The 19,889-nt window shown below is 51.5% G+C and overlaps 1 protein-coding gene across 2 annotated transcripts in view; it reads left to right on the top strand.

Annotated features, from left to right (window-relative positions):
• Positions 1-507: 507 nt before the first annotated feature.
• WNT7B (Wnt family member 7B) overlaps positions 508-19,889 on the top strand; it is a 96,785-nt gene continuing 77,403 nt past the window's right edge. Inside the window, exons 1-2 of one of the 2 annotated variants that reach the window (XM_072876375.1) lie at positions 508-588; positions 1,955-2,215. In XM_072876375.1, the coding sequence (XP_072732476.1) occupies positions 2,145-2,215 (71 nt within the window). In that variant the 5' untranslated portion in view covers positions 508-588; positions 1,955-2,144. Of the gene's footprint in view, positions 589-1,954; positions 2,216-9,322; positions 9,406-19,889 lie in introns of those variants that run through there. The other variant, XM_072876366.1, reaches the window with a different exon arrangement.

Below are 19,889 nucleotides of genomic sequence, written 5' to 3'. Positions count from 1 at the left end.
CATCTTGAATGCCCTGGGTGTTGGTTAAAGAGTTTGGATGGCAGCTCTGGGTGAAGTTACGAGGCTCTTGGAGGAATGGTTTTGCAAAAGGGAAACATGGCCTCGTCTTACCTAAAAATCCTTAAAAAAATAGTGGGGGTGAAAAAAAAAAAGTGGTATTGGGTCGGGGGGGAAAAAGACTACAGGACATTTAAATACAAGGGAAAGAGTGTGAAGGGAACAGGCAGCATTTTGAAAGGACAAATTGTTCATAGTTAAGTATTAGGAAAAATGCAGCAGAAGCGGTCTGGAGGAGGGCTGGCGGCCTGCGAGAGCCGGAGCGTTGATTATTAAAGAATAAAACGTGAGGAATGCGGGGGGAAAGGCAGAGCGAAACCGATCAGCAGGGAGAGATAGCGGAGGGCGGCGGGGGGGGCAGGCTCGGCTGTCTCCGGCTGTCCCAGGGGGACTCGGCGTGAGCCACCCCGCAGCAGGGCCCTTCTCTGTCCCGCTTCGCTTTCTGCTTCCCCTTCCCAGGGACCGGCTTGGGATCTCTGCGCGGTGCCCCAAGGAGACCCTGTTTTCGGGAGCTGGGTGGGTGATGGCAAGGTGCGGGCAGCGTTGACTGTGGGAGTCATCTAAAAATGACTTGCGATTTCACACTGCATCTCTTCAGCCACGGCAGCCTGGCTGGGCTTTGAAAAACCCTTTGTTTTCTCCGTCAGGATAGATACTTTACGATGAAGTTCTGTGTTCAGCCTCTTTTGCTTGCTTGTCACTGCCTGCTTTCCTTTCAGCCTTTACTGGTGTGCGTTTAGCCGATTCTCTTTGAGAGATGCCTAGAGCTATCTGTGTTTACTGTTACTACATGTATATAAATGTATAAGTGGGCATAGGTGCACGGATTTATCCATATCTATGTAACTTAACCACAGCCCACAAACTTGTGTTTGAGTGCTATTGAAGCATGCATATGTGTGCAGCTATATGCCTCCAGACAGGCACACGTTGTGTAGTAGACTGGAATAGGTAATTCCACAGAATGCAGGAATAAACTGAGCAGCTCAGAAATCAGTGAGAAAGAAAAAAAGAAAAGACAGAGAAAGAAAGACAAGGCAGAGAGAAAGAAAGAAAAGACACAAAGAAAAGGAAGCCTTGCTTGACTGTTAGTGTCCGAACACAAAGTGAGTTTTTGTCTCACCGATTAATCTACCTAGGAGCAGCAAACTGGATATCCTAAACTCGTGTTAAAAGCCAAGTATATCTGTTTCTCAAAGGAGGAAGAATGTTTTCTTACGGTGGAAAATGAAATCAAATTTAGTGACAGGCGTTTGTAAGTGTGCAACAGGGTCAGACGGCCAAAGAGACATAGTCTGGACACACAAGCACATCGCCTTTTAGGGTACGGAGCTGTAAGCAAAGGGGGGTTAACGCCTGCCTCTTTTTTATTAGAAAGAAGGGGGGGGGGAGAAGGGAAAAAAGTTGTAACCATCTCTTTTACGAAGTCCATACACTGCAAATCCAGCCGCGTTACCATACTAGAGGAAATGAAAAAATGCTTCGGTTTGAGAGGACGAGTCCTTTATTTCCCTTATTGGATGTGTTTCATGTGTTTTCCCCAACACTCCGGCTTAAGGCCATGCCTTCTGAAACACAAACACAGGCATAACTCGCACACGCACATGCACAGAGACAGATAAGATATGTATTAGATCCTGACACATACGGGGTGGGGGGAAGAGCAGGAAAGGGGGGGGGGAGAGAGAGAGAGATCCTCCTACCTGGAGCCATAGATTGCAAGATACGTAGTGTTACCTGGGGAAGTCAGAACAAGTAAAAACACATTGAACTTCAGGGCTCTATGAGGCAGTTGATCAAGATCAGTGCTTGCTCATTTTCTCCCTCAGACTGTCTGTCTTGGGTTTTTGTTTTACCGTTTTGAGCAGCTCTTTCTATTTTTTTCCTCCCTCTTTAGCTTTAATATTGGAGCCGGTCTCGGTCACCATGGCTCTGGGAAGAGCTGCTGATCTGCGCGGTGCTGATTTTTTACAATTCGGCCGGCTTTGCTCCTGGGTAGCTTCAGCAATGCTCTTGACTGGGATTTAATCGACAAGATCAGTTCGACTTTTTGTGCAGTTTTTATGGCTCAGTCCATTCTCTAGATCATGCACAGAAACTTTCGGAAGTGGATTTTCTACGTGTTTCTATGCTTTGGAGTCATCTATGTCAAATTAGGGTAAGTCCTTGTGCACGACAAATCTCCTTGGCTTTTGGATCACGCTAGTACAGAGTTGTGAACAAAATGTTGCAAAGGGGAAAAAAAAAAGGGGGGGGCAAAAAAAGAGGCGATTATTTCTCTCTCTGCCTCCCTTCCCCGGGTGCCCAAGCAGTGGCAGCCCCCAGAAGCAGGCCCGTGTTTCTCCCCGGTCCCGGGGCAGCGTGGCGGGCCATGCCCGGCTGCGGGGCCGCCCAGCGACGAGGCGCTCCGGCAGCGCCGAGCCTGGCGGGAGCCGGTCGCGGGTGATGACGGATCCTTTTATTTTGTACTGCTTAAGCGAACTTAAATATTATCTCTGGCGTACAGTACCCTTAGGGAAAAAGAAAAAAAAAAAAAGAAAGAAAAAAGCGCAGCCTGACAGAGTTAACTCAGCCGCTGCTGCTGGGACAATAGAGCAGAGCTTAAGTATTAAAAAGGCGAAAGGGGCGGGAGGAGGGGAATCCCTGCTCTGAACCTGCACTCAGGGATTTGTTTTATGCAGGCCTAGGCACAATTTGCCTTTCTATCCATCACGCGGACGTGTTGAAATTAACTTGACAACTGGTCCGTCTACCTCCGCGCCGAAGCGCCCGGGAAGCCGAGCGGGCTCCGCCGACGGGACCGGCTCGGGGGCCCGCAGGCCGGCTGGCAGCGGGGGCTCCCGGGAAGCCGGCTGTTTGCTCCGCGGTATCTGATCACCGCGATCGAGATCACTCTGTTATTTTAGTCGCCAAGTTTCTCCCTCTCTCCCTCCGCCTCTCCCCCCGTACCTGTATGCCCTTATTAATATTGCTCGTCGCAGTAGGCTGACTTGAGTTGAATTTCCACATTCCTGAGCCCCAGCCGAGTCCTTACCTGTCGAGCTACAAACTCTTTAAAGATCCTGACTTTGCATAGCTGCGGGATTTTTTTTTTTAAATGATCAAGAATGCATAAGGTGAGTTGCAATCCAAAAACGCTCGTTCCCACCTTGAAATCAATACGGGGAAAAGGGGGGGGGGAGGGAAGCCAAAGGGCCACCCCCAAAGGCGGGAGAGCTGCGGCAATTCCCCGGAGGGACGGGCAGGCTGGCCGGCAGCGCGGCGCGGCGCGGCGGAGCACCCCGTCCGGTTCCGTCCCGTTCCGGAGCAGGAGGGCAGCGGCGCAGCGACAAGCGGGGAGCCGCCCGGCCCTGCCCGCCCGGCCGCCGGGACCTGCTGGGGCCGCGCAGCCCACCCGCCCCGCCGCCGCCGCGGGCGCTGCTCCGGGCACGATGCGCGGCGGGGACAGCCCAGTCCCCGCTGTCAGCAGCCCGGGCAGCGGCGGGGAGGAGGGGGCTGGCGGGGGAAGGGAGGGAATCTGCAAGAGGGAGCACGCCAGAGCTGCGGATTAAGGTTACACCGCGGGGGGAGGAATTAAACCAGGTTCCTCAGGAGTGAGAAGGGAAGCGGCGCCGGCCGAGCAGGGTCGGTGCCCCCCGCCGGGAGCTCCCCCTGCCCGCTCCCTCCCCCGCTGTGGGCAGCGAGGGCAGGGCTGCCGGCGAAAGCCACGGGCTGCCTTCCGGAGAGTCCCCGGCAGGTTGCTCGGCGGGCACCAGCCGGATTGCATCCCTGTGTGTGTTTGCTTATTTGTTTGTTTTTGGCACGGCTCTCAGCCCGCCCCCGCAGCCACAGGTGCCGCCGCGGGGGCCGGCGGAGCACGGCGCTGTCCCGCAGGCGACCCGCGGAGGATGCGCGGAGGCGGAGGGGGCGCGGGAAACGCCCTCCGCGCTGCCCCCTGCCCTGTCCCTGTGCGGAACCCGCGTCCACCCCTGCCCTGGCCGGTGCAGATGCCTGAGGGTAGCCCCAAATCCTGCCTGCTGGAGCCAGGAGGGTGTTTTCGGTGCTCTAACCTCTGCGGGGCTACATACCTGCGCCGCTCTTTGTCGTAGCTGTGGCCGGCAGCGACGGGCTCTGTCGTCCTCCGGGCTCAGACTGACAGGGGTTTAGTTGAGAAGTGAGTCTGGTGAGGCTGTGTATCCATAAATGAAGCGGTGACGGGGGCACCCCATCTATTTCAATAGCCGGAGGACTTCGTATACAACACATCCATCACAGAGAGGCAGGCGAGCTCAGAGAAAATGCTTTGCAAAATAAGGGTAATAATATCGCTATTCGCTTTCACTGCGGTTTTATTTTTAAAGGGAACAGAAGATTGGGCACACGTTACAGTCTGGAAGGCAGATCTCTTTTCGAAATTGATTGTGGCTGTTTTAGAAGGGAGTTCAGAGCAAAAATCACAATAACGCTCTTGGACTGAGGCTGGAAGTAAAACCGAGTGGACAGCCAGAACAGTAAAAGCCCTTACAGAAACCTCATCAGATCCATCACCATGCCTGTAAGGCGACGAGGATACTTCACTTTCTCTGAACAATAGGAGAGAAATTTGCTCCGAGATCCAGGGCTACTTCTAGACTAGGCATGTGGGATGCAATTATTGCCTCTTTCATCAGCCACTGGAACTACCATTTTGTTGAAACCATATCCTTTGAGTGTAATGATACCTCTTCTAGTGAGCTCTTTGCGTAGAGAAGGGGGGGAGATGAAGTGAGATAAAACGTAGTTTGTCTTCCAGTGCATTAGGTTGATTTTGCAGCGTGAAGGAGAGATCCATTGTGTCAGCGATGGCAAAGAGGTTCGACTCGGCAGGCTTTTTGTCTTTTTCTTTGCTGCGGAGCACGTGTTCATGTCTTAATAAAACGTGCTAAAAGCTCCACTTTCGGTGGCAAACATGAGACCGAGGGGAGGGAAAATAACTCAGTACATAAGTGTTCACCCAGCTGTTGGCGGGGCGGGGGGTGTCCCATGGGGCGACATGGCAGGGTACCGTAAAGAAGCCGCTATGTCCAGGTAGGCGGAGAGGGCAAGAGCCCGCTCAGGTGGTCCTCCCTCTCAGGGAATTCCCGTTGTTCCCATTTCTATTTCCTATCCCCGAGTTTACTGGAGAGAGAGGCGTGAGGTGAAGCATCCCTTGATATTTCTGTCGACGACGTTTCCGTCCAGGCACCGAAGCGTAAAGCGTCTGCAACCCTGCTGACTCCACGTATCCCCTCGCGAAAATAGATCACATCAAATGCTGACCCCGGCTAGCAGCAGGATTGAAACAGAAATATTTCCTGCGAAGATCGCAGAGCACTCGGCTCCAGTTTAATTAATAAATACGTCGGAAGTTAAAAATCACAGCTGTACCACAGATGCAAATCACAGCGGATGCTCTGGGGATGAGGGATGCGATCTTCGGAAAGACGGAGCCGCGGGCAGTGCCCGGATCAGGGCTCTGCGGGCAAACCCACCCTTTTCCTCTCTATCTTTTCTGGAGGGAAAGCGGGGGGCAGCCGGGCAGCGCCCAGGGGAGCGGAGAGGACCCCTCCTCCCGCGGGGAGGAGGTCAGGGTGCGGTTCGAGGGGTGCAGGCGGCGGGAGCTGGCGCTGCCCACGGGAGCAACGAAAGGCGCCTGCACCCCTTCGGGGGGCGGCGGGGACGCTTCCTCCGTGCCCCTGCGGCAAAGCCGAGCGGAGCTGGGGGCCCGCAGGGCTGCGGGCGCCGGGCACCCCGGCGCATCCTGGGGAGGCCGGAGCACGCCGCTCCCTCTGGGGACTCCCGGCGACGCTGCGGCGAGGAACGGGCCGGCCGACCCCGCTCCCCGCCCCTGCGGCGAAGCTCGCTTTGGCTTTGCGGCGTTTGCAGCAAACGCCAACGAAATCCCGCTCCCCTCGCCCGTCCCCGGTGCTGTCCGGCCGCGGGCAGCCGGGGCGCCCGGCCCGGCCCGGCACCCCCGGCCCCGCGGCAGGCGGCGGCTGGGGCGCAGCCTCGACGGCGGGCACCACGTGGCAGCGCCGGCAGCCTCGGCGAGGCCGCGGGGCCCCCGGGAGGAGACCCCCGGGGTCCGCGCTCGGCGCCCCGGACGGTGCGGCTGCGGCACCGGGGCTACCGGGCACCGTCCCCCCGGCGGGACGACACGCTCCCCGGCCCCTCCAAAGGCACCCGCCGTCGTGCCGCCGCCGCCGCCACTCCTCGCCCTCCCCGCCAGCCAGACATCCGCTAATTTCAATTCCCCCCCGCTTCTTTCCCTTGGCACTAGACTTGCAGCTCGGTGAGCTACAAGAAGTACCCGGTTCCGACCGGAAAGGAGTGCCGTGTGTTGCCTGCCGGGCGTACCTTCGAAGCTCTTACCGGCTCCCGCCCTGCTCTTGTGCCGGACACTCGGCGGGTTTGGGGTACGAAAGAAACCGCAGCTGGGAATAGACAGATGAAAGAAAAAAAGGAAAGACTTTTTCGTGCCTGCTCTGCTTCATCTGCCTGACTCTGGTGTCGGCAACCATTTCAGTGCCGTCCTGCCCCTATTTTGTCCAAAATACACGTGTTTGTGGAAGAAGGAACGACGGATGCTGAAATGCCCGTATTAGGTGTTACGGACGATACCCTTTCCTCCAGTGCCACACCATTTTATTGAAGGGAATATATTCGGCTTCCATCAACAAAACAAGTGCACTTCTCGCTACCCCCGGCTGACAGCCGTATGGAAACCATTTGGATGGAATTTAGCAGGTTATTCTTATCATCGTCATCATCATTATTAATTTTCCGACGTAATAACCGGCCCATAGTTTTCGAATAAAATTTAACTTCCCGAAAAGAAAGGGCACGTTTTGGTTTCTTTTATACAAGTTTCCTCCCACTACACAGCTAAGCTGTGGATAAAACCAGCTTCGATCCGAAAATTGTGGAGATTGGTAAACCGTCTTCGTTTCAGTTGGACTGGGTCAAACTCTGCCAGCCCCAGTTCGAAGCCTTCCAGCACCAGCCTTTACTTTGCATTTTTACAATTCACCTTCTTTTTTTTTTTTCCCCCTCCTTCTTTCCCCCAGGCACGTCTTTAAAAGCAGATGCACATTTAAAAATATATTCGAAGCCGAACAAATGCTAGAAATAACACATCAAAAGTCGCTACCCGTTCTCCTAGTTCACGTTCAGCACAGCTGCCCCAATCACAGCCTGCACGTCTGAGAGGCAGAACGGGCATTACAGGAGATACGCATCTATATGTCTCTCTATCTCTATATATACATACGCACACACACACTTACAGAAGTATAAATACGACTATTTTAGAATCTTAAATAATTAGAAATAAGGCGATTCTGGGATGTAAATAATCGTTGAAGGGCTTAAGCTTCTGTCTCTTGTTAGTCGAGATTAGCGTTTCTCAAAAGGACGTTGACTGTCCCAGCGTCTGCACTGGACTTGTAGATGAACGTGGTTAAATGAAACCAAACCCCGAGAAGATTTTTATCGCATATTTGGGCGGCAGACAACGTTTTTACACCAATCCCGCAATTCCCATTCCATCTGAAGGAATATTTCGTTGTGTCACGGAGACAGCTGCACCCATGTGCCGGGACTGGTTAGCTGGAGGAGGTGTTCCCAGGGTGTTTGGGAGAGCTCTTGGCCAAGAAAACTCCTTCAGTCAGTGGGCAATTAACCTGAGACCAACATTTACAAAGCCTACGGACCGAGGAGACTTCGGAGCCTGGTTCTTGCTCATTTCGGCTGCATTTCTGTTAAATTATCCGTGCTAAATTTGTGCACATTTCTCTTTCGGGGTTCGTTTTCAAACCCTATCCCCGGCATCCGCAGCGCACGTCTTTCCACCCTCTCTCCCACCACTAAAACTTCTTTTTTTCCCTCCGAAAAAAAGGACAAGCGCCCAGCGAGGCAAAGAGGAAGAGCGACCGTCTCCTGCACGGCTGGGGCTACACGGGGCGAAGGGATCCCGCCCGCCGGCGCGGGGAAGGGTCGAGCATCCCTCGCCCCGGGGCGCGGCGGTGCCGAGGGGCAGGAGCCGCCCGGCTCGGGGGAAAGGCAGGGGAGAGGCAACTAACCTGCCGGGAAACGTCTCTTCGGACTGGCATCTTCTCAGGAAGGAGAGAGGGTAGAGGGAAGAGCGGAGACGCCAGCCCTTCCTGCGGGAGCGGCGAGAGGTGCGGGGACCCGGGAGCCGCCGGCAGACGGTGCCGCCCCGGCGAGGCGCTGCGCCCCCCGCTCGTCCCCCTACACCGGCTGTTTCACACCAGCCCTTTCCCTCCCCTTCTCTCACGCGAAATCCAATCTCGCCAGGAAGCTACGAGTGTGCGTGTCTTTATTTCTCACTCAGACGGGCTACGACAACATATAAGCTCTTCTTTTTTTTTTTTTTTTAATTTTTCGGGGGGGTGGGGGGGGAGATCCCCCTGAAACCGGAGCTTAATTTTCAACACCGGGGGCAAGAAGAGCCAAACCCCTGCCGAGGCTGGAGGGACGGCGGAGCCCTTCGGGGGAACTGGGGCAGCCGCCCATAATAAAGCAATTAACCGAGAGCGGAGCTGGGAGCTGCCAGCTCCTTCAGGATCTCTCCCAGGGCGAGCTGAAGGGGTGCCACGGCAGACGCAGGGAGCCCGCCGCCCGCCGAGCGCCCAGGGAGAGCTTTAAAAATGCCCCACGAAGCGGGTGAAGAGCGCTTGCAGAGCGAGGCGTACGGAGAGGGCTCAGCCAGGGAGCACGGATTCATCGCAGCCCGGGCTAGATCAGTGTCTCTCCATTGTCATCCTCCCCTTTAAAAAAAAAAAAAAGGGAGAGGGAGAGAAAAAAGTAGGCGGATTGCAGTGACTGACTGCCCAATGGCAGCCCCGAGTCTCAGGAGAGTTACAGAGAGAGGGAGAGAGAGAGAGAGGCACTTTCTGCCATCCAGATCCCTTAAACCATCCTCATTCCAACACGAGAACCCACTGTAACAACTTCCAACCACTGAGACATGACAGGCAGGAGCCCAGAGGCAGCAGCAGCAGCGAGAGCAGCAGCAGCAGCACATACTCTGCACAGGGAGCAGCATTAGCACCAGGGGAATACTAGACACAACAATACAAACAAACAAACAAACAAACAGACAAAGCCCCCCCAGACCCAAGGGACTGGATTCCAACTCAGATTCAAGCCACAGCTGACACCAAAAAGGGTGGGGAATTACGACCAGGGGGGGCCAGAAAGGAATAACCAAGGAAGCGAACTCCAAGAGTGTAAACGGGATTCAGCCATGATCCTTTTTTCATCTCGCAGTGTGTTACTCTCAGTGTATTACCCTCAGATTTTCCTCATCCTTACCAGTGGGAGTTACCTGTAAGTGATCCAGATTTTTTTTTTTTATTTTTTTTTTTTCTCTCTCAAAATACCGTGTGAAATGACCCCGCTAGCAGCTACCTAGGGGCAATGCGCAAAGCAAGCAGAGGGAGCCGGGAGAAGCCAGCACGGGCGGCAGCTCCGTGCGGTGCGTGGTGGTGAGGAGGATGGTGGTGGCGGCGGAGGTGCTGTGCTGGTGGCGGTGCTGGCGCTGCTGGTCGGACCCTGCCGGGGGAAGGTGCAGAGCGCCAGGTAACTCCCGGGGCTGCCCCGCCGGCGGGGCCGGGGCCCGGCGTGCCCGCAGCGGGGGCGGCGCACCTTGGAGGGCGGCGGGGCAACGGGGCATGGAGCGGCCGGCGTCTCCCCTGGGGACTCCGACCCCGACTCCTCCTCCTGCCAAACCGGAGATGGGCATCGCTTCGCGCTCGTCGGGGGAAGGGTGTTTCTGCGCGGAGATCCCGAGGAGCGCGGGGCTGCTGCAGCCGGCGGCGAGCGCCCAGCCCCGCCGCCCGGGGAGAGCCCCCCGGCCGCGGAGGCGCTTGCTAGCCGGCTGCTTTTGCTCCGGAGGGATCTCCAGTCCCGCAGTTAGAGCTGGCTCCAGGACCTTTTCCTTGTGAGGAAGGGGGTGGAGGTAGGGGTGGGGGAAATGAGAGTCGGTGGGTGGGACTGCAAGGAGTTTCGGTCTCTTTTTTTTTAATATCTATATCTGTATCTAACGTTGCGGTGGATAAGTAGCGGCCGGGCTTAGTCCGTGCGGGCTGCGGAGAGAGTGTCTGCCGTCGTGCTCCTGCAGGTCCCCCGGCAGGTCTCCGTCCCCGCCGGGCGCCGCCTGAGGGGGCCGGGGTCCCCGCGCCGGCCAGCCGCGGTGCCGAGGGGAGCCGGGCCCGGCCGGGGCTGCACGCCGGAGCCCGGAGGGGCTGCCGGGGGGCTGTCAAGAGCTTCCGCTCTCCCGCACTCCGGGCGAGACCTGACCACGCTTTGGGGCAGCCGTGGGGCGAGGAGGGCGCTGGGGGCGGCAGGTCCCCCGGTCGGTGGAGCCGGTGTGAAATCGGGACCCTTCTCCCTCCCTTGAGCATCCCCCCAGCCCCGGGGCACGGCGTGACCCTCCGTGCCGGGACTCGGGGATCGGGCCCGGGGGAGCTCTGGGAAGCGCAGCGGGCGGTTCGGGTCCGGCCCAGGCTGCCCGGGGGCCGCGGAAGAGGGGCTCACCTCGGCTCGGGGGAGCTCTGCTCGGTGACGGGGAAAACCCGCCTCGGTATCCCCGGCCTCTCATTCACCTCAGCTGCGGGGTCCGGGCGGATTTCCCTCCTCTCCCAGCCCCGTGCCGGGCTCAGATCTTTTTGCACCCCGGCGGGTACAAAATTGGAGCTCCTACCCTTGAACTGCATGTGGGTTTATATATACATATATATATAATTCCTTTTCTCTGTATGCATGCACGGGAGCGCATGCACGTAAACAAGCACGTGTGCGTGGGTTCCTCTGTGTGTGCGCGCGTATTTTCTGCGGGCTATAGAAAAATATAACCCACCGCTATGGAAGAAAAGTAGGAATAAACACACCCATAAAAAGAAACTAAACGCCTATTTCTACGTTCTTAATTCTTAATGCAATGCACATGCCTTGGCTACCGATTTTTAAAGGCGCTTGATTTATGGAAGCACGTTAGGTTTAATTCGGGTGGATGCTATTGATTAAACCAAATAGCCAGAGCTGCCTGTTTCTGTTCACAGGCGGGATATGTCTGCTGGTAGGTGACCAGTAGCTTGTAAAAAAAATTGCAGTGCTATCTTTTTTTTTTTAAACAGGAGGAAGGAGTCGTAATAAATAAATAAATACACCCTTTTAATATAAGCGTAGCCATATTTTTCTCAAAACCGTAGGAAATTACTATCCTACAAAGTTTTCCTTCTATAAATAGTTCGAATCTTGAAACAAAAGTTTTAAACCGCACACCAGATGCTGGGATGCTAGCGGTTTCCCTTGCTGTGTGACATAATTATAAGGTCCGAAAGCAAAAGCTATAGAAGTATAATAATAATACTAAGGCGACTGCTGAGGGGAAATACAAGGGAAGCAATGCCTGCTTTATTTAGAGCGAACTGCTTGGGGATCTTTTGAGCGCTGCCCCGCGACAATGAGAACTTGTTGCGGATAAATAATGCTCCCTCGCCTTTCCCTGTGCCATCCCCAGTTCATCCCCTCAGCGGCAGGTCACTCGGAGCTGGACCCGCGGAGCCGGAGCCGAGGTGGCTATTGCAGTCCAGCAGAGCAGAAGGGAAAGGGATCAGGAGGTGAAACCCAACAAAGCGGAGCCCCAAACCAGCGCGCACCTCCCTCCATCCATCACTCCGGAGGGACGGAGCCGGCTGCCTCCCCGGGGAGACAGCAGCGCGCCCGGGGCCGGCGGGGAGAGGCTGCCCGGGCCCCCCCGCTCCCCGCTCTCCCCCCGGGCCGCCCCCGGCCCCAGCCCCGGCTCCAGCCCCCGGCCGGGCTGGCTGCATCTCAGCTGTGTCCCCCGCTTCGCCCCCCGTAAGCGGGGAGCAGCGGCGGGGAGAGCCGGGCGCGCTGCTTCGCCTCTCCCGGCTGAAAGTTGAAAGAAAGAGGAGTTATTTCAGTGCTTAATGGATAGTAGCCGAGCGAACTTGTGGTGTTTATCTTGTGGGTAAATATACTTCTCTGGCTTACTAATGGTAGCTTGTGAAGATTAAAGCATAGTAGAGCCTGTTCGAGCATTATCTTCTGGTGTCTGTTTCTGCTACCCTCGCTCTCCGGAGGGGAGGATGCTTCCCAAGCTGCTATTTAGTGAGCTCTCATGCACTGTCAATGGTTACGTTAATTTTGCCCGAGATCTCTATCATCTTTTGGCTGTGGGAACAACTCCTCGGCCTCGGAGTTGCTGGTCCTTCAGGGCTAAAGACGAACCTACCAGGGGCAGGATGTAGTGGACGAGCAAACCGAACGCAGGGTCTCCGTGCTCTGTCTCGGTGCATGTGAGTCGCGGCGGGGCGGGGGGGACACGATGCAGCTCATTTATTCTGCTAGAAAAGCCGTAAAGCAAAAATCCCATCGTGATGAAATGGGATTTTCAGAATGAAAAAGGCAACGATGAAATGAAATATCATTTTCAGAATGAAAAAGGCACTGGGGCCTCGGTGTTTTGTGTGCACTGGCTGGGAAGAAAGTTATAGTAGCCTACATCCAAAATTAGTTTAAAGAACCAACTCCTTTATAAAATTGATTTCTACATTGTAAGTATGCTATCTGATAAAGTAATCTTCTTTGGCGTGCTTGCCTACTAACCTTTGGCCCTCTGAGACACTGTAAACATTTTTACAACCAGAAGCAATTAGTGCCTGACTTTTCGAAAAAGAAAACTGACTGCAGCTAGAATAGCTGGTAGTAGGATGATTGATGCATTTTAATGCTCTGGACATATTTTGGTAATCCAATTACATATTTAAAGTATAAAACTGACATTTAATAATATCGATGTAATTAGTATAAATGTCTAAAAAACAGGATTACATATAATACTGTCTGGCAGCGTTTCTTGCAGTGCATGTTTGAGTGCGTGTGTGTCTACACATACACATATTTAGCTTCTTCTAAAGAAGATGGTGTTAGTCTAACTTTCCATTTGTGTACTCCTTTCACCATTCATCTTCTTTAGGTTTGGATGCATTTGCTAGCAACATGAGAGTCGGTTCTTAAGAAGCTTATTTTGGGGATTATCTGCTGGTACATAGATGGAGTTAATTCAGTTATCTGCTATAAAGCGATTGGGAATAACTCGTAAGAGAGAGTGTGTGTATGTAGGAATAGCAGCATAAATCTTCAAAGCGGCTACGTATTCTAACACCATAATACAGCAAATAATTTATGTTAGTGAGTAGATATTACTGGCTGGTTAGGAAATGTAGAGGGAGAAAAATCCTCTGCACGTTTTGCATCTATTCTGCTGATGCTCCCATGTCCTTGCAATTCCACATCCTTTACAACAGGGCTTTTCCATACCCGTGGGAAGCGGGTTAGGAGGAACGCATATTTTTCATATGCCTACAGGAAAGTACTCATGCCTAATCCCTAAAGATTAGGACTGCTGGAGAGAGTCCCTGAAGCTTGTCTCTTAGCCTGTGCAGTGCAGGAGGGAGCTACGCAAGCAGAGAGCAGCCAGCCTGCTCTGTGGTGCAGACCCTTCAAGGGGACGGTGGGCACAGCTTCCCCATTAATATCAACCAGTGTGGCTGATGCTCCCACATTAGCTGATACAGTCAGGGCTACACAATCCGGCCCACTCTTTCCATCCCAGTTAGATCAGGGCTGTATCGACCTCTGTGATAAAACTGGCTGTTATGGGAAGAGGATTGTCCTTGGCTCAGTCACTGGACTGTGGTGTAAATCCGTCATTTCCCTGCTTTTGCACCTTATTCATCTTATAACTGAGACCGTGCACTCTTTACGGCAAGCTCGCTCTCTCGACCCCTATTTGTGCAGTGTCCTGTGCCCGAGGAGAGCTCTGTTGAGATCCTTAGATATTCCTTTTACATGGTACTGTAATAATAGTCATCTACAAGAGGATTTGGAATAGGACTTCAGCTTTACTGTCCCCCAGAGATGTGTTGGCGTAGAGACAGAACGGGTGGAACCTCCAAAGGGTATCGACTGTTTTCAGGATCACCTAAAGCCAATGCTTTTGCTCAGTAGAAACAAGAAAGATAAAGAATATTTGCATGCTGAGCTGCCATAATCACCATGAGCTTGGCTTACCTGCCTCATACAGGCTATTTCCATGTACTGAAGCTGCCACGCAAAGTTGGGAGAGTGTTTGTGATATGACTTCTTGGTAGCTCTAGAAGATAAAGTCCACCATTTCTCTGAGAGACCCAGACTAAAATTCCCTGTCTAAAACCACAGAGCTTTGGTAAATCTGTGACTGGCCACCCTCTCCCTGCCATGGTCTAGGCCAAGCACCCAAGTTCTGAATATCCTTGAATCCAAATGCATTTGGATGTAGGCACCTCTCTCAATCCTTTGTGGCAAGCAGGTTCTGAGAATTAGATGTCTAGCATGCCTTAAAATTGAAAAAAAAGTAATGACTTAAGTAATTATAAGGAAAGGTGGCAGCATCCCAAATTTGTAGGATGACAGCACGGAATTATTACGTGTGCTGCATTACTAACATAATATAACAAGTGGGTATAAAGCAGCATAAAATATTCAGATGAGTAGGTAAGATTAAATACAGATATGCTTGCATATTAAACAAAGAACAAGGCTAATCCCTCAGAAGACAATATTTCAAAGGAGGTGTTAAAGAGCTAAACAAAGCGAGCTGCAATTATACAGTTAGATTGACAAACACATATTATGCAATGGAAAAAAATGCCCCATGTATACCTGGCAATACGGCACGCTAAAGGCAGAACAGTGCCAAGTGTTTTCTCAGTGCATGAGACTGCGTAGTTTCGACTGAAATACTGTCAGAGAGATTCCTAACCCCCAAAACACAGTTTAACCCTCTAGTCCTTCCAAGTTACCATAAGCAACAGAAACCTGGGACCAGCTATAGATCAAAGGAGTTCTGCAGACGTGCTGACACCACACGTTACAGAACTGGTTAATGTTGCAAGCCTGATTTCTTCAGCCCATAACCCTTGCATGTCGTTTTACCCTCAGTGGACTCTCACCAGTGTCTTTCATGCATGCTGGCAAAACACCTCTACCTGCTAACTACCTGACAGATGGCTTTCTGCAACTCCAGGTTCACCTGTCTGCTTGATTCTTCTCATTATTTTTCCTCTTTCCTCCTTGATGCTTCACTGCCCTCCTGTATGGCATTACCCCAACCTGCCCCAGGTATATAACTCATATAGTATTACAGCAGTGCTCCACATGGAAGAGTTGTACGAGAATCAGCCAGGCCTCTAGTCATGAGAACCATGACCAAAATATCTATGCACAAAAGCAAAATCTCCATGACTTGTGGGTTCTGGGATTGTGCCATGCACTTGTGAATACTCTGGCAATGAGCTGAACAAAGTTGTCACCGAAAGCTTCAGGTTTACAAGCCTTACTTGGGAGGCTAAGAAAGACCTGGACCTCAGGCACAAGAGTGCTCTGGAAGAAAAGCCAAGGAAGGCAGGTTCCTGGAGAATGCCTTTCAGTCCTTCAAGGGTTATTAGCACCCTCTCCTTCTCTTTTACTCTCCCTTCAATCCTCCCTGAAAGGTAAAAGAATACATTTTCCCTCCATTGGGGAGAGCTGCATAGGACTTGCTGGCTGCTTCTTGTCAAGACAACTCCTATGTATTTGCTTTTGCTACAACACATGCATGAGGAGCATTACAAATACTTCAACTAGAGCGAATGTGAAGAAATTCTAGATACAGAGACTTAAAGTATTTTCTCAGTTTTTCAGCAGGTTTTTCAGTAGGTTTTTCTGTCCATATGCAATATATTTCTATGACTTCTTCCTTCTGTTACTGCCTAAATGTTGTTAGGACAAACCGTTAGATAAAGCACTGACTTGTCTTTTCCTTGCTTTCCTCTTGGGCTTTCTTTCTAAAAGGCAGTTTTCTTGATAGTGCGATGGAGCTGAAAGTTAGCTGCCTCGTTCAGTTCTAATGGAGTATAGGCAGCTTTTCTAAAGTTAAGATAGTTAAGGCCAAATAGTTGCTTTCATAATAAAAAAACCTTTCTTCCACTAGGATCTGACAGTAAGATAATTATCACCTATTAATTATTTTACAGCAACTCATACCTTCTTTAGAAAATCTGAAGACAGGCTAAATTAGAGAGTTATTGTATCTTTTTCTGGAAATAATTTTAATAGTGCATACAGTTTGTACCCATGTTGTAGTTACAGTTTTGAACATTTATTTTCTTTTCAGCCTATGCTTGTGGATCAGATTTCCCTCGTGGCAGGAACCCACAAAGAATAAAATTCACGTTTATGCAAAAATCCCACTTAATCATCATGGTGACATAGTCTTTGTTCCAGCTCTTTGTCCAAGGTCAAATTTCACCCTGAGTTCCTAAGTAATAAGAAAAAAAGGACATCCAGTGGTATAGCAAGTGTGCAAATGAGGGCAAAAGCTAGCCTCAGATGTTTAACATGTGGCAGAAGAATTTTCCCCTGTGAAGTGGCACCAAGTCCACTGGTCACTGTACTGTGTGTCCCAAATTTTTTATCTGAAGTAGAGCCACCCTGTTGCTAATCAGTGGCACCACTTTCAAAATTGCTTGAACTCCAGGGACTTTACTGGCAGATTTGTGGTGCAAACATAGTGCTGATGAGTTGTATCTTCCACCAGCACATACCTGGAATGCACAACAAAGGCATTCAAAAATATTTTCTTCTGGATGGCCATGGCTATAGATCTGTGCAGCGTTTTGGGAGCTCTTATACCTTGTCTTTTCAGCCCTGAGGGCCCAAGTCTTCTCTCCCCTACAGTTACATCCACAGCTCAGCAAGTCAATAAAGCAGGAGCAACTCTGCCACAGTCAACGGAGTGACTCTGGTGCAAGTGAGAGGAGAACCGAACAGAAAGTCAGCACAAGCCTTGTTCTTCCAGTATCCATTTGAGTACAGCCTTGGCACAGGCTGCCATATTATGCAATTTAAAGGGAATGTGGCCATATTTCCCAAGAACATACAGCAAAAGCAATATTAATAGGAGGCCATGTCAGACAAAACCCAAAATCAGTTCTATGTGCTATTGAAAGAATCATTATGGCCTCTGGTGCCAGTAAGAGCTGACATAAAAACAAAATGTTATTTATTTTTTGAGGGGAGAAGCACTTCAAAAGCACTGTGGCATTTGCTCGTTATGTGCAAGGCATTGTGGGGCAGCCCAACTTTCAAAGCTGGAAGTAAGCATAAGCCATAAAGATATAAACCACTGTCTGCCTGCAAGTAAGGCCTGGAAAACAATTTAAAATTGTTTAAGTGCTGCAGTACTGGGACTGGCTATCATATCCACCCTCCTAATCTGGCTGAAGTGAGACATAATTATGAAATGTGACTAGTATTTAATAATAGTTTCTTTCATTCAAGGATCGTAAGTGAATTAATCCTCCCAGTATTCAAGTGAACTGGGCAAGGATCATTTCACACACTGCTGGGGTGGAATGCAGCAGCTGCTATGTAGTGCCCAGCAGAGCTGTATGGACATGCAGGACCAGCACAGGTCCAAACATCCCTGGCAGCAAGGCAAGAAAGCACCTGAAAAAGCCCAAGTGCATCTCTCATTGATCTGGATGCTGGCCAGGGCAGCAGGATAGCCCCTCTAAAGATTATGCTTTTCCATGGTGGGTTTTGCTCTGCGGTGAAGACAGGCAAGGTCTGAGACTGGACCGATGCCTGAGATGGTGAACAGCAGTATCCTGACTTCTGCCTGCCTCAGTTTCCCACAGCTTTAATAGAGCAATAACAATGCTGGCATGGCTTGGAGGTAGGGGAGGGGCAGGAGAGCGAAAGCTGCCACAGCACTTTGAAAACAGAAAATGTGGTGTAAGTGCCACGTCATTACTTTCAGTGGTTCTTTTCCGACCACAAGCAGCAGAGATGGCATGATTGTGTCTCATCTGAAACACGGCATCCCTATCTCCTACTTCACCGCCATGTCCAGTGAGGCCTCGGGGAGAGCGCAGGGGGAAAGTGCCACTTACCAAAGTCAGAAGCATCACTTCTGACAGTGCCTCCCCTTTCCACGGGAGCCAGCCAGCCACCCATGGGCACAGCCAAGCAAGGCTTGGCCGAGGAGAGCTGCTGGCCTCAGGGTGTGAGGTGGCCGGTGGCAAGCTGGGTAGCAGGCAGGACATGGTTAAGGGAGTGTTGAGGGGAATGGCAGCATCTCTCATGACTCTTTTGGCTGCTCGCCAGGGAGCCATGTGACTCCTTGGTTAAAAGAGTCCTCTCAACCATGAGACACTTTTTTTTCCCCCTCTGGTTGTACCTTTTCTTTTCTGAACTTAAAAGAAAACAAAACGTACCCACAAAACTTTCCACATTGAAGTTATATTGTAGTCCAATGACTCAGGGTGAGAAATTCAAGGGGAATGAAGAGGAAGGGGAACATTTCTGAATCAGACCTGTTGTGCTGAACCTTAAAGGAGAGGAGGATTTTGCTGGATGGAGAAGAGCACTGCTGTACAGCAAGCACAGTGAGCAAGGAGCAAAGGATAGGGCTTAAATCTATTCCCTACTGCTGTGGGCTACAGCTAAGTCTGTCAGGGTAGCTTCAAATCCAGTGGACTTTGATGCTATCAAAATGGCCAAGGGTGGAAGTACAAATAAATATAGCCTAATCTGATTCATAGTAAATTCCTTTTTCTCCACTCCCATGGCCTAAAGGGTACATCACCTAGCTTTACAGTTTTTGGTTGTTTTCTTTTATTGGCACCTCTCATCACAGTTTCTGAGCACCGCCCATAATAATTAGATTGGCACATCCCTAGTAGACTTCCTGGAGTCTTTTGTTCTTCTCCCTTCTCTGTCTCTGGGGAGCTCTGCCCAGGGTAGATGCTTCTGAGGGGAGGGATGGGGTCAGGTTATTGTTGTTAATGTCACTCTGGTTATGTTGTAAAAGAGGTATCAAAGAGGAAGTTCTTGCACTACGACCTAAAGGTCATCAGACTCTGGATTAGTCTAATCTCTGAACGTTTTTTCCCCAGACAGATCCTTTCGACTGAGAATAACTTACCTCTGGGCTCAGAGCTTTGTCTTGTGTTTTACGATCTTTGTTGCTCCGGAGGAGCTCAACAGCCCTGGCAGAGGCAGAGGTTTGGTCTGGGTTCTCTTGCTGGGCCGTGATCCACTAATTGCTGTGTGGAGGTTAGGCTTCACACCTTGAACCAGGGATGAAAGAGAATAGGAGAGATGAGAAGGACTTGCATGCAGAGGCAATGTGCACAGCATAATCTCACCTGGACACATGCTATCTACTTTGAAGTCGGCATGCTGTTTTCATGGTCAGAGCACTTTGGAAGTCATAAAGCCTGTGTCTCACTTTGGCTTTGTCCTCTTTTGGGAGAAAAAGGGGCAAAACCTATTGAAAATCGCCAGCCAAGCAATTTTCCAGGCTCATCCATCTGTTTGGGTCTCTTGTAGGCTGCACTGAGTGGTTGGAAAAGTTGTGGCTGGAGAGTGGCAAGTTCAGGGATGTCCATTAACCAGTAACACACAATGCAAGCTGTGCTGAGGATGTGGGGTGCAGGACAGGATTTAGAAACAACAGCTTTCTCTTTTCTAACCCCTAAATGCAGGCCGTGCCTTTGAGCAGAACCAAGGCATTGTCTCGGTGTAAATGCTCAGTTTTAAGGAATGCACTTGGGACAAGCATGTGTGCCTACCCCTGTGTGCTCCTCTCCTTTCCTTTCCTTTCCCCACCCCAACTACACAGCGTGCCAAAGCCAGCTTCTCAGCAACAAGACTTGGCAGGTGGCACCTGATGAGATAATCATGCCCCTGGGACATTAGGA

The sequence above is a fragment of the Ciconia boyciana genome, chromosome 1 (genome assembly GCF_034638445.1).
Source record: "Ciconia boyciana chromosome 1, ASM3463844v1, whole genome shotgun sequence".
NCBI classification, from domain to species: domain Eukaryota; kingdom Metazoa; phylum Chordata; class Aves; order Ciconiiformes; family Ciconiidae; genus Ciconia; species Ciconia boyciana.
The sequence above is the reverse complement of the archived record's forward strand: the minus strand, read 5'-3'. Positions and strand labels throughout refer to the sequence as shown.